General features: G+C 47.0%; 1 protein-coding gene across 1 annotated transcript in view; it reads right to left on the bottom strand.

The window, feature by feature from the left end:
• The window catches only part of INPP5D (inositol polyphosphate-5-phosphatase D), a 138,234-nt gene extending 123,890 nt beyond the window's left edge, over nucleotides 1-14,344 (bottom strand). Inside the window, exon 1 of the mRNA XM_081242120.1 lies at nucleotides 14,149-14,344. Within this exon, the coding sequence (XP_081098246.1) occupies nucleotides 14,149-14,282 (134 nt within the window). The 5' untranslated portion in view covers nucleotides 14,283-14,344. The remainder of the gene's footprint in view (nucleotides 1-14,148) is intronic.
• Nucleotides 14,345-14,693: the final 349 nt, after the last annotated feature.

Raw genomic sequence — 14,693 nt, 5'->3', positions numbered from 1 at the left:
TTTAGAGAAAAGCTAAAACCCATTCTTCTCCAACTCTTCCAAAAAATTGTGGAGGAAGGAACACTCCCAAACTCATTCTATGAGCACACCATCACCCTGATACCAAAACCAGACAAAGATGTCACAAAAAAAGAAAACTACAGGCCAATATCACTGATGAACATAGATGTAAAAATCCTCAACAAAATACTAGCAAACAGAATCCAACAGCACGTTAAAAGGATCATACACCATGAACAAGTGAGGTTTATCCCAGGAATGCAAGGATTCTTCAATATTCGCAAATCAATCAGTGTGGTACACCATATTAACAAACTGAAGTATAAAAAGCCACATGATCATCTCAATAGATGCAGAAAAAGCTTTTGACAAAATTCAACACCCATTTATGATAAAAACTCTCAAGAAAGTAGGCATAGAGGGAACCTAACTCAACATAATAAAGGGCATATATGACAAACCCACAGCCAACATCATTCTCAGTGGTGAAAAACTGAAACCATTTTCTCTAAGATCAGGAACAAGGCAAGGTTGCCCACTCTCACCACTATTATTCAACATAGTTTTGGAAGTTTTAGTGACAGCAATCAGAGAAGAAAAGGAAATAAAAGGAATCCAAATTGGAAAAGAAGAAGTAAAACTGTCACTGTTTGCAGATGACATGATGCTATACATACAGAATCCTAAAGATGCTACCAGAAAACTACTAGAGCTAATCAATGAATTTGGTAGAGTAGCAGGATACAAAATTTGTGTACACAATCTCTTGCATTCCTATACGCTGATGATGAAAAATCTGAAAGAGAAATTAAGGAAACACTCCCATTTGCCATTGCAACAAAAAGAATAAAATACCTAGGAATAAACCTACCTAAGGAGACAAAAGACCTGTATGCAGAAAACTATAAGACACTGATGAAAGAAATTAAAGATGATACAAACAGATGGAGAGAAATACTGTGTTCTTGGACTGGAAGAATCAACATTGTGAAAATGACTATACTACCCAAAGCAATCTACAGATTCAATACAATCCCTATCAAACTACCAGGGGCATTTTTCACAGAACTAGAATAAAAAATTCTACAATTTGTAGGGAAACACAAAAGACCCCGAATAGCCACTACACTACAAAGCTACAGTAGTCAAGACAGTATGGTACTGGCACAAAAACAGAAATGTAGATCAATGGAACAGGATAGAAAGCCCAGAGATAAACCCATGCACATATGGTCACCTTATCTTTGATAAAGTAGGAAAGAATACACAATGGAGAAAAGACAGCCTCTTCAACAGGTGGTGCTGGGAAAACTGGACAGCTACATATAAAAGAATGAAATTAGAACACTTCCTAACACCACACACAAAAATAAGCTCAAAATGGATTAAAGACCTAAATGTAAGGCCAAACACTATAAAACTCTTAGAGGAAAACATAGGCAGAACACTCTATGACATAAATCACAGCAAGATCCTTTTTGATCCACCTCCTAGAGAAATGGAAATAAAAATAAAAATAAACAAACGGGACCTAATGAAACTTCAAAGCTTTTGCACAGCAAAGGAAACCATAAACAAGATGAAAAGACAACCCTCAGAATGGGAGAAAATATTTGCAAATGAAGCAACTGACAAAGGATTAATCTCCAAAATATACAAGCAGCTCATGCAGCTCAATATCGAAAAAGCAAACAACCCAATCCAAAAATGGGCAGAAGACCTAAATAGACATTTCTTCAAAGAAGATATACAGATTGCCAACAAACACATGAAAGGATGTTCAACATCACTAATCATTAGAGAAATGCAAATCAAAACTACAATGAGGTATCACCTCACACCAGTCAGAATGGCCATCATCAAAAAATCTACGAACAATAAATGCTGGAGAGGGTGTGGAGAAAAGGGAACCCTCTTGCACTGTTGGTGGGAATGTAAATGGATACAGCCACCATGGAGAACAGTATGGAGGTACCTTAAAAAACTAAAAATAGAACTACCACATGACCCAGCAACCCCACTACTGGGTATATACCCTGAGAAAACGGTAATTGAAAAAGAGTCATGTACCACAATGTTCATTGAAGCTCTATTTACAATAGCCAGGACATGGAAGCAACCTAAGGGTCTACTGACAGATGAATGGATAAAGAATATGTGGCACATATGTACAATGGAATATTATTCAGCCATAAAAAGAAACGAAATTGAGTTATTTGTAGTGAGGTGGATGGACCTAGAGTCTGTCGTACAGAGTGAAGTAAGTCAGAAAGAGAAAAAAGATATCGTATGCTAACACATATATATGGAATCTAAAAAAAAAAAAAATGGTTCTGAAGAACCTAGGGGCAGGACAGGAATAAAGATGCAGACGTAGAGGATGGACTTGAGGACATGGGGAGTGGGAAGGGTAAGCTGGGACGAAGTGAGAGAGTGGCATGGACATATATACACTACCAAATGTGAAATAGATAGCTAGTGGGAAGCAGCTGCATAGCACAGGGAGATCAGCTCGGTGCTTTGTGACCACCTAGAGGGTTGGGATAGGGAGGGCGGGAGGGAAACGCAAGAGGGAGGAGATATGGGGATATATGTATATGTATAGCTGATTCACTTTGTTATAAAGCAGAAACTAACACACCATTGTAAAGCAATTATACTCCAATAAAGATGTTAAAAAAAAAAAAGCCACTTGGACCCCATGTAGAAATAAGAGAAAACGTGTGTATGCCCTAGGAACCAAGGGTGTTCACAGTTCACCACCCAAACCTCAAAGAATCCCAGCCAAAGAGTGAGAAAAAGAGGCCATCAGGTCAGAAGCAGGAGGAGGCAGTCCAGATGGCCAGGTGAGAGGTGGGGGTGAGACATCTAGAGTGTCATTGGGAACCGGCCTGCCCCAGCAGCCTCGGGGTCCAGAGGGTTCTTCTCATGAGACCCCTGGTAGGAAACCCACCTATCCGTGCAACACACCACACCCCCATCACTCAATCCCATCAGGTGGATCTTGGATCAGGGGGCTCCCATCCCCATCCCTGCTGATCCTTTTATCTTTGGGAAGAAGATTCGGGCAGAAACCCACTCCAATCTCTAAAAAAAAAAAAAAAAACTGATCAAATTTTTCCTGACAATTCTTTGTTGGAAAAAAAAGTCACCAGACTTATCGAAAACATCACCACTCAAAAGGAAGGGTATCATTTTTCTAAGAACTCAAAGGTGATACCTCCTTGTTACATAGAATCGCTGCAAAAAGAAAAAAGGAAAATAACACATTCTGGAGAAATCTGACTTGCGAACTCAGTAAGACTTAAAAGACAATTGTATCTCTGAAACTGGAAAAATCAGTTGTGAAAACTGAGTAACATGAGATAAGAAAAACTGATCAGAAGTGGAAAACCTCGAGTCCTACAGTCAGCATTAAACACCACAAGTGAGGCGGTACATAGCAGCTTCATGTTCTGGAGAACTTCAACAAGGAAGAAGATAAATCTGAGAAAATCGGTGCAGCAGGAGAGGGAGGATGAGAACTATAGAAGACATAGCTCTGTCCTCAAGCATATATACAGTAGGGGTTCCTGAACGCACAGGTAGTTTTCCAATATAAAAAGAAAAGCAGAACAGATAAATAAATCTAAGAGCATATGACCTGAAATGCAGAAAATTAAATGAATAACCCTCTGAGAAACAGAAGAGCAAAAAGAAAACAGTGCAAGTGAGCTGGACATTGTTCCTTCACCCTCCCCTCCAACCCCCAGTAGACCCACTCTCTATCCTTCTCCACCTGCCCTGGGTCCAGCAGGCTGACCTGTGTGTGCCGCTTCATGAAGGTTTAGCTAATGGGAGGCACTGACAAAGTGAGAGGATGGTGAGATAGTGGTTATCTGTTCCCCTGACCCCACCCCACCTGCTGCAGATCAGCAGTGGCTGAGTTCCTCCACGGGGGGCCATGGCTCAAATCAGACGGCCCTGCCTATTCAGGGCCAGGAGTGGAAATAGCTTCCCGTGGTTGCCGGTCCCAGGCTGCTTCACCATCCCTACGTCTAGCACCCCTTTCGATTATGCCATCTATTTCCTGCTGGGATCCTGGCCAACACAACTAGTAAGCAAGACCAGTAATGAGTAAAGGAAGGTAGCAACAGCAATAAAAGAGAAACCTTAAAATTATAGAAAAGTGTGAATAACTATATGCCAGAAACTTTGAAAAATCTCAACTAATGAACTGTTTACTGAAAAATATATATAACTTATCAAAAGTAACCTGAAAACAACAAGGTCCAACTGTAGAGCACAGGGAACTATATACAATATTCTGTGAGAAACCATAATAGAAAAGAATATGAAAAAGAATGTGTATATGAATCAACTATACTTCCATAAAATAAAAAAAAACTTTTTAAGTAACATGAGAGGAGATAGAAAACAAGAATAAATCAATACCAAAGAAGAAACTGAAGTAAATATTAAAGAATTATCTCTATAAATGGCTCTGAGGAAAAGCACCTTCGCCAATTTTTTTTATATTTAAAAAAATCAGATAATGATGATGCTTCATAAATGTCTCCAGGATATTTTACAAAACACACATGACTCTTAAACCATAACATGATCAAAATCACATAAATCAATCTCACTTATGAACACATATGCTAAAATTCAGAGTAAAATAAAGTTATCATAATCAAGAACAGTTCATTTTAATCTTGCAAAAAATGGTTCATACCAGGAAATCTATAAAATCAAGCTATTTACCAGTTAATGAAATAAGAGAAATAGCTTAATCACCTCAATAGACATTAAAGAGGCATTTGATAAAATTTAATATTCAGTTCTTCAAAACTCTTCATAAAACTAGGAAAAGACAGCTCCTTCTTTGACATGAAAAGAACAACTAACTTTTATCCATTGCTAACTACGTGCCAAATGCTGTATTAGGTCCTTCCCAGGCAGCATCAAGTTTGATTCTCACATTACTTCTGGCTGAGGTAGACATTTTCTTTTCCCAATATCCTTCACTGTAATATTTTAGAAATATTGGCCAAAGTAATAAGTTATGAAATCTGAATAAGAGTTATAAGTATTTGGAAAGTAGACCACAAAATGATTATAATTTGTATATGATCTGATTGTTTAGCAAGAAAATCCAAGAGAAGCAAATGAAAACAATTTTAAATAATGAGGAGTAAACATATAGAATAAAAGGTGAATTTATAAAATCTACAACTTCTTTGTATGTTATCAGTTACCCCAGAAGGGTAACTGTAGAAGAAAAGGTATTCACAACAGTAACAAGATAATGAAATAATCAGAAGTAATCATAACAAGAAATATGTAGGATCTATGAAGAAAGTTACTAAATTTAAAATAATAGGGCTTCCCTGGTGGCACAGCGGTTGAGAGTCCGCCTGCCGATGTAGGGGACACGGCTTCGTGCCCCGGTCCAGGAAGATCCCACATGCCGCAGAGCGGCTGGGACCATGAGACATGGCCACTGAGCCTGCGCGTCTAGAGCCTGTGCTCCACACGGGAGAGGCCATAACAGTGAGAGGCCCGCGTACCGCAAAAATAAAAAATAAAAAAATAATAGAGATAGCTATATTTATTGTTAAGACTGAATGATACTAAAAGGTCCATTTTTCACAAGTTGTATTATGGATTTCATGCAACTCCAAACAAAGTCCTCCCAATAGTATTCTTTCCAACTTGACAAAGTTATTATCTGTTTCACCTGGAAGAATACTTAAAAAGACTAGATATGCAAATCCTAAAATAAAATAGTTTATAAAATTGTGGTAATGCATTCAGTATGAAATTGGTGTAAGAAAAGCAGACATACATGGACCAGGGTAAACAGGCAAAAAAGAGGTATATAAGACTTCATACATGGTAAGAGAGGAATAACAAATGGAGAGGAATAAATTATTCAGTAAGAGGTTTTGAGAAAGATAGTTCCTTGAGAAAAATACACATAAATCTTTGTTTTACACCATTCATTAATTCCAGAAAGATTAAAGTATTCAATGTAAAACAACAACAGCAACAAAAAACACCCAAAAAACCTATAATCTCTCTATCTGCTTTTGCCAAATACTGTGCCAAGTATGGATACACACTTTCATTCAATCCATCCAACGACACTGCTACATGGGTATTCTTAGCCCTGGTTTGCAGATGAGGAAACCAAGGCCCCGTGGGACCAGACAACCTGCCAGAGCTTGGAAAGGCAGAGTCATCCCTTAGCCCGAGCCTATTAGCTCCAAAGGCCCTGCCCCCCACAGGAAGAAAAAGAATAAAATTTCTGTGTGCATAGGGACTCTGCACTGGAAAGCAAAGCAGGGAAAAAGTCACAAAAGAACAAGAACAGAAAGATTTATAGACGGTGCAAAAATTTACAATCTCTGAACAAAAGAAAAAGGTCATAAAGTTTAAAGGCAAACCACAGTGAAAATATTTGCAACAAATGTGATATAAGGAATTCATGTAAATAGACAACAGAGAAACTACAGTTTCAAAAGAAAAATGGCAAAGAGAATGGAACAGATCACCCACAAAGGAGAAATGATGAAGGTCAATAATCCAAACAAGCTTACCGTGGCTGTGATCAAGAAATGCAAATCAAAATGAACAGAAATTGGCCACCTTTCACCTTGCAATTTAATAATGTTTTTTTAAATGAAAATATTCAGTGTAAGGAGACTGGAATGAGGTGGGCACTCTCTGGTACTGCTTACCAGAGCGTAACTTGTAACAAAATTTCTGGAAAGCAATTTGTCATTTTCATCAAAAGCCTTAAAAACCTTATCTTTGATCCAGTAATTCCACCCCTGGGAATCTATCACCAGAAATGTCACATATCTGCACAAAGACCTTCATCACTGTCATTTATAACAACAAAACACTGTTAGTAACTTATATGTCTGACAATAGGAGAATCATTCCATAAATTATGGCACATAATGTAATAGAATTTGTGTATCCATTAAATATGATATTTAGGAAGAAAGGGTAACTAAGTGGGAAAATGCTAATGTTGCTAGAAAATACAGACTAAAATTATATGGTATTAGGTATATATATTATGGAGCTTATATATATACGTGCTTGTGCGTGTGTGTGTGTGTGTGTGTGTGCACATGGGGGGCAGGGAGGGAGAGAGGGAATGAATGAGAAAATATGCCAACAAATTAACAGTATTTATGTTAGTCTCTCATCTCAGTGATTGGGTGATTACTTTCTCCTTTACCTTGCACTCCTTGGATGTTATACTTAATACTGTATTTTTTAAAGTTACTCGAAAGAATGCTGCCCTGTTTATCAGAAGGTCTATTTCTGCACTGCCACTGATGCCTGAAATGGCCTCAGCAAGCCTCTCCCCTCCGGAGGGCAGGTTTCTGGTTGGCAAGGGAAAGGGCCGGACCAGCTGATCCTCTGGGAACCAGCCTTGTCTGGTGTTATTTACAATAAGTAATTGAACCCAAATGGTTTGGGTGTTGGTACTTAAAAACAATGTTTTTCTAATTAATGGGACAAAGGGAGTGTGAAACGAGCAGGGGAGAGAGGAGGGATCCGGGCCACAGAGCTGCAGGCTTGTCCTGCCCACTGAGCAGGGGCCTGACCTGCTGGGCTGTCGACAGCCCTTCCCCACCTCATCCACTTTCTGGCTTCCTCAGGGCCTTAGGACTTTAGTTCCCTCAGTCCCTCACTCCTGCATTGGTACTTGATCACTCTTAAGATGGCCTCCACTCCTCGACTTTCTCTTCATTCTCCGCGGTTCACTCGGTGGTTCTTCCTGGCACCGGTGCCCCTGACCCTTCTCTCTCTCACAGCTCCAGGAGCTCGCCCCGGGCCCCAGCAGCCACTGGCCACTCGCGCGTCCCTCAAGCCCTCTTCCTGCCTCATCCCTTTGAGCACTTCCTCTGAGGAGGCCCCGCATGACAGCTCAGTGTCCCCGGAGGCTCCCACAGCCTCCAGGAAGCTCCAGAAGTGACGCTCAGCCACCACTGTCCTTGTTCCGTCTGCTGCGGAATGCTCCTCAAGGATGGCCCTGCACTTCTCTGCTTCCGAGATGTCACTACTCACTTCGTAGCTCATAAAAAGTGACAGCCAGTGTTCAGCGTGCTGGCTCTACGCGTGTTGCCCACATTCTCCCATTTTATCCTCTCAATAATCCAGTGACAGCAACAGAAAGACAAATCACCCTATTTTTTTAAAAAATGGGCAAAAGATACGAATAGACATTTCTCCAAAGCAGGTATACACAAATGGCCAATGAGCACATGAGAAGATATCAACTTCATTCATAATTAGGGAGATGCAAATCAAAGTCACAGTAAGATGTCACTTCACACCCACTAGGATGGCCATTATCAAAAAGCTGTTAAGTGTTGGTGAGGATGTGGAAAAATTAGAACCCTCTTACACTGCTGATGGGAATGTGAAACGGCACAGCTGCTGTGCAAAAGTCTGACAGTTCCACAAAAAGTTAAACATAGAATTACCATATGACCCAGCAGTTCCACCCAAGACAACTGAAAACACGTCCATAGAAAAACTTGTACATGAATGCTCACAGCAGCATCATTCATAATAGCCCCAAAGTAGAAGCAACCCAAATGCCCATCAACTGATGAACGGCTAAATAAAATGTGGTAGATTGATATAATGGGCTATTAGTTAGCTATAAAGAGAATGATTCATACTACAACATGGATGAACCCTGGAAGCATTATGCCAGGTGGAAAAAGTCAAATACAAAAGGCCACATATTGTATGATTCCATATACATGAAATACCCAGAATGGGCAAATGGTCAGAGACAGAAAGTAGATCAGTGGTTGCCAAGGGTTGGGGGGAAGGGGAATGGAAAGTGACTACTGTTGGGTTCAGGGGGTTTTGCCAGGGTTGGGGGGATAATGAAAATATTCCGGAATTAGATGGTGGTGATGGTTTCACAACATTATGAATGTACTAAACACCACTGAATTGTATACTATCTAAAGGGTGATTTTATGGGATGTGAATTAAACTGCAATAAAAAATTAATCCAATGAGTGCGCATTTTGCCAATGAGGATGCTGGGTGGACACAGGGAGGTGAGCATCTCGCAAAGGCTAGAATTCACATCAGGTGTAGCCAACCACGGAGGGCTTGCCCCTAAGGACTGCGTCACATGGCCTGAATTAGGGAGGGAAGAGCAGACCTCATCTTACTCCATCTCTGGGGCAGGGAGGAAGGCCTGGAGCATCACCTCTCATCACCACCCCAGGAGATGGGACCACTCAACGGAGAAGCACCGACGTCTGTGCGTAGGTGAATTTCACGTCAAGTAGGCAAGCTTGCAAAACACACCAAAGCCAGAGCCTCCTCTGGTTCTGGAAGGATTGTTCCAGGGTGCTGTGCAAGGGCACAGAAAACCTGGAGACCCTCGAATTTACCATGGGCTTTCTGAGTCACTGCACACAGAAGGAACCAGGAATCTGTTAAATACATAGGCCTTCCCGGGCACATCCCTCTCTCCGGGTCCTGCAGGCAGAAGGAACGCTCAGAACAGTTGTCCTTGGACAATCTCTTATGTAAACCAGATTTCAAGAGCTGAGGTCCTCCAGCTCTGACTACTGCCTGGGCCAGCATTTTCCCCCCACTTTGTCAATACCAGCTAGGAAAAACAGTGTTTTTCTTTGCATTTGCACAAAAGTAACACATGAGCAGTGTAAACTTTACTAAACTTTGAAAGGGGATTGGAGGAAGGTGGATTACATCGCACCCATTCACACTGCAGTAAATGGCTTTACACCTCTTCTGGACACTTCTGCCCTCCAAGTCCCTTCTCTGTGGCTCCATCACCAGGGGTCTCCTACACACACCCAGACTTGCTGGCTCCTCTTTCTCCCTCCCAAGAACAGTGAGTTCAAGTCCTGGCCCTGCCATTTATTAGTACTGTAAACATAGCATGTTACCTAACATCTTGGGCCTCAGTTTCTGCATCTGTAAAGTGGGGATAATAACAACACTTCCTCCAAAGGCCACTGTGGACAGTGAGTGAGTTAATATGTGCAAAGAGCTTAGAACAGAACCCAGCACACAGGTGCCCTTTATAAGTCTTTTGCTGTTATTTTTAGGCAGAACAGATTAGCAACTACCTTTGGTTTGTACAGCAAGCCTCGTGGCCTGCCTTCACCTCAAGTGGGCCATCACATTCTTCCTAACAAGTAGAATGCCTTCTCTGAGGGCACTTTTGGTGACCAAATGTCCTTCTGGTGCTTCTTCACCTTTCTGGCTGTGCTCACAAGGCTACCAAGTCCAGGCTGCCTGGTGTACTGTCCCAGGGAAGGAGGTCACAGGTCTGCCTGGGCAGCTCATGGAAGGCCAGGTGCTGAGGGGAACCAAAACAGCATCCCCGCCACAGCTGGCTGGACCGGCATTGGTTTCTGAGTCACAGACAGCACGCACCTGCCCCCTCCCCTGGGAGGGAGGCCAACTCTCTCCGGTGTGGTTTGGTGGGAATGCCACCCGACCGGGCAGCTCCATCCTGGATGGTGGCTGATGGACCCAGTCGTATACAGGCTTGCTCTCGGGGCCCGGGCTGCTCTTACAGAGAGGGAGGTGTATCCCCAACACCACTGGGCCATTGTTCTAGTTCTGCCTGTGCAGCTAGGTCAAGGAGAGGTTGGCCCAGCTGACCCGTGACCTCTCACCTTGATGAACCCCCATCCCCAAAGGCATATCTCTTCTCTGCAGCATAAAGCACCTGACAGGTGTGCTGGTCCCTATGTGGAAGCACAGTCCTGGCAGGAGAGGAGGACATGAGCTTGACAGCCTCTTAGCATCCTCCATACAAGAGGGGCTGGACGGCCCCCTCAAGAAGCCCCCCTGGCCTTCCTAGAGCAGGGCCGACTCTGCTGGCTGGTCTGAGTGGGGCCGGGTGAGCATGACTTAGGAGCCCGCTGCCCCTCACGTTCTCAAGCCCTTGCTGCAAGAAGGCAGAGATGGACTCAATTCCATGTGGTCCGCTCCTGGGATCTTCCTCCTCCAGCTCTCTGCATCCCGAGAAGGGCCTCGGGATCCCCCTAAAGCGGGGCTTTCTGAGTTGCTGAGGACAGATCTGCGCTTTCCTGCCCAGTGGCAGGTGGCAGGGCTGACCTCCCGAGAGGAAGTGTGGGTTTGCTAGGCCCGGGGTGAATGTGTACTCCTCGGTCACGTGGGCCACGCTGAATGCAGCCTTGTCTTTTAGTGTGTCCCTCAGCCCCTCCCTAGGTCCATTTAAATAGTCAAATCCTGTCTTCTTTCCTGAGCATGAAGGCCACTCCTGAGGAAGCTGCCCTCAGTTCCTGGAGCTCCAAACGCCCCTGCCTAAACCAGGGGTGGGAAGCCCCCTGCCATCCCCTCACTCACCAGAGAGGCTGGGAAGATGCTCCAGCCACTGGGGTCCAGGCAGGACAGGTCTGGACACCCTGGGCCCTGAGGTCTTTCCCCATATGGAGATTTCTAGAGCAGAAGGGCCAGTCTTGGAAGCTTCCTGGCTCCCTTTGGAACAGGGTCGTTAAAAGGCCCTGACACCACAGCTGCCCCACTTGGGGTCCTGCACTCCCAGCAACTTCCAGAGAGACCACAGAGGGTAAAGCCTGATGCTTGTGAAACTCACGCTTGTGAAACCCGTCGGGGTTCCCACCACTGGCCGTGGGCCAGGAGGGCGTGGGGCGAGGTTTTCACTGGTCCCAGGAACAGAGAAAACCAAGGATAGGGTCGGGCTAGGGGTTGTTTTTCAGGAAGTTAAACCTGTTTGATTTAAAGGACTGGTTTTTGGCTTTATTCATTTATTTATTTTTAAAGAGCATGTTCTTCCTGCCTTTTTGGTGTTAAAGGATACTCTCTTTCATGAAATGAGCTGCTGAAAGGTGGCAGTTAGTTGTCACTCAGCTAGTTTTTCGTTTTTAAATCTCCTTAATTGGCAACATCACGGGTGATGGCAAAATTAGGTCTCCCAGGGTTTTGGAAGGTTCGGTGGCTCGTGGTATCCCACAGCCTACAGGGCCTCCTGGCCCTGCGGGAAGGGTGGCTTCCCCCACAGCAGAGGAGAAAGGGGACCCCTGGGCCTGGGCTTAGAGTCTGGCCTCACGGCTGGACTCACTGGGGAGGGCTCCAAGCCCTGGTGTCTGGAGCTAAAGGGGCCTTGGGGATGGGACACTGACAAGAAGCCCAGCCCTGGGCTAAGAGGATGATGGACATTGAGGGGACCACGGGTACCCTCCCTAAGAGGCACATCGGCCGAGGCTCCAAGAGTAACCCAGTGCAGGGGAGGGGAGGGGAGGGGAGGGGAGGAGAGGCAAGGTGGAGGAACGAATACTGTACACCATTCTGGATCCCAGGTTGCCACCGGCCAGCAGGGACGTGTGGACAAAGGCCTCAAGCTCGCTGAGGTGTGCCCACCTGTAAAGTCAGGGGTGGTGGGACTAGAGGTTCCAAGGCCTCTCCCCGCTCTGGCTTGTTACAAGGCTCCCAGTTTGGAGTCAGAGAGACCCATGTTCCAATCTGTAGCCTGAGCACTACCACAGCTCCCTGGTCAAAGGGCTGCTGGGAAGGTTAGAGAGCTGGAGCCTGGAAGTTCTCGAGACACCCAGGGGAGGGGAGAGATTCACGTGGGCCGAGTGGAGACAGATCAGAATCTCCTCACTATTTCTACGGCCCCGTCAACTGGTCCCCACGGGGGCTGTGCTTGCGGGGAAACCTGGGTCTGCTTCGCTTCCCCTGGGGTGTGAGAACTGGGGGCCCAGGAAGCCGACCTTGGGGGCAGGGGCTCTGATGCAGTCAGCGCTCGGGCCGGGCGACCCCCGAGAGCCTGTGTTCATTTCTAAATGCTCCCAGCCGCCCTTGTCAACGCCCTGGCTTCTCTTGCTGCCACCCGGAACCCACGCTCACACCCGGCTGGACAGGCACAGGGGTGGGGCGGTAGCAGTCTGGCTGTCTGGGGGCAGATGTCCTTGGCTTTGACTGTCATCACTCGGTGAACCCGTCTGAGCCTCAGTTTCCTCATCTGCAAAGTGGGGCAACAAAAGGACCTGCCCTTCAGGCTGTCGTGAGGATGAAACAGGTCGACGCACAGACACATGCTCAGACTCAACGCTCCAAACAAGGCCCGTGTCCATGACCCACTTGCCCTCCCGTGTGGACAGCAGCGAGGCCTGCCTGCTCAGAGGGACCCTTCTGCGAGACCAGGGGCGCGACCTGACAGGTGCAGGTGGACACACCCTTCCTTCCCCATGCCCGGCACTGCCCGAGGCCCCAGGGGGGATGGTTAGACCGCAGGGCTGCAGGGCCGAGGGCCTCCTTCAGACGCTGGTTGAGAAGGGTGTTTTAAAAAGGAAGCTTCAGCAAGTGGCCGGTTCCCGGTTTTAGAACAACTGGCACATTCAGCAACATCCCAGAGAGGGGGAGCGGAGAGAGCTGATGGCGGCAGAGCGGCCCGAACAGGTGGGGTCAGGGCCAAGGGCTGAGGAGGGGAGAGAAGGGGCTCCTGCTGTCGGCGATGTGACGTCCTCTGCGCCAAGGGCCCCAAATACAACTTCTGGGTGAGCTGAAAATCCTTTCTTGAGTGACCCCCCCCCACCCTTATTCATGGCTCCCCAAACGATGGCTTCCTCCAAAGGCCCAAAGCCTGGCACAGGAAGGGTCCCCTCTTGCCACTTCTCTTCTTCCAGGAGGGTTTCCGAACTGGGCATACTTTGACCAGCACCTGAACTGACCGAGCTGCTTTCTAACACACCCACCACCACGGAGCCCCGAGCTTCCGCCCGGCTCAGAGAGCCCGGACCCACTTCTCTTGGACCCTGGAACCCCAAGGAAGCCCCTGACCCCACGGCTCCCCGGTAGCTGGGGTGAGTGACCAGGCCCCAGGCTGGCCCTGGAGGGCTCCAGCCCTGCAAAACCTGAACTCCAGGGCCGAGCAGGTCCACAGTGGGCCTCAGCTGGACCCACCAACAAACCCGGGGTGCGTGCAAGGTCACTGGATGTAAAAACAACACATCCCAGAGCCGGGCGCCTGGCTAAGCCCAGAGCCGGCTTCCCCTCTACTGAGCGGCACCTCCATCACCTCCATGCCTGGGCAGGAGAGGCCAGGCCAGGGCGGAGGAGCAGGGGTGGGCAGGGCCCGGTACTCACAGCACGCAGAGCGCGTACGCCCGGGAGACGGACTCGCTGGCGCGCACGAGGAAGCTCCCGTCCTTGCCGGTCCTGGAGAGCAGCTCCTCGGCCTTGGAGCGGGTGATGTTGCCATGGTTCCAGCAGGGGACCATGGCGGGTGTGGGTCTCCCCGGGCCGGGCCGGCGCCCTCTCCGCAGGACCTGCACAGCCAAGGGGAGCTGGGCCCCTGCACTGCGACCCGCCGTCGGTCCCCTCGCGGCCGCCCCGGCTGCTGCCACCCGCTCACTGACCGACTTCCTGTTTCAGGCGCTCGGCAAGGGAAAGGAAACGAGCTGCGGAGAACTTCCTCATTGCAGAGACCAAGCCAGAGAGGTCCTCCACCTTCCCCGCCCGCCCGCCCGCCCGCGGCCTGCTGCCCGTTCCCCCTCACCCTCCGCCCTCTTTCCTTCACTGGGTCTCGGTCCCCAGAGGGGCGCGAGCATCAGCTCAAGCCCTGGGGGACCTGTCAGCTCCTCTGGCGTCAGGAGGTTCATGGCCAGCTTCTGAAGGAGCACGGCCAAGGC

The sequence above is a fragment of the Mesoplodon bidens genome, assembly GCF_964165515.1.
Source record: "Mesoplodon bidens genome assembly, chromosome: 8".
NCBI classification, from domain to species: Eukaryota; Metazoa; Chordata; class Mammalia; order Artiodactyla; family Ziphiidae; genus Mesoplodon; species Mesoplodon bidens.
Note: the sequence above shows the minus strand (reverse complement) of the source record. Positions and strands in the feature narration are given on the sequence as shown.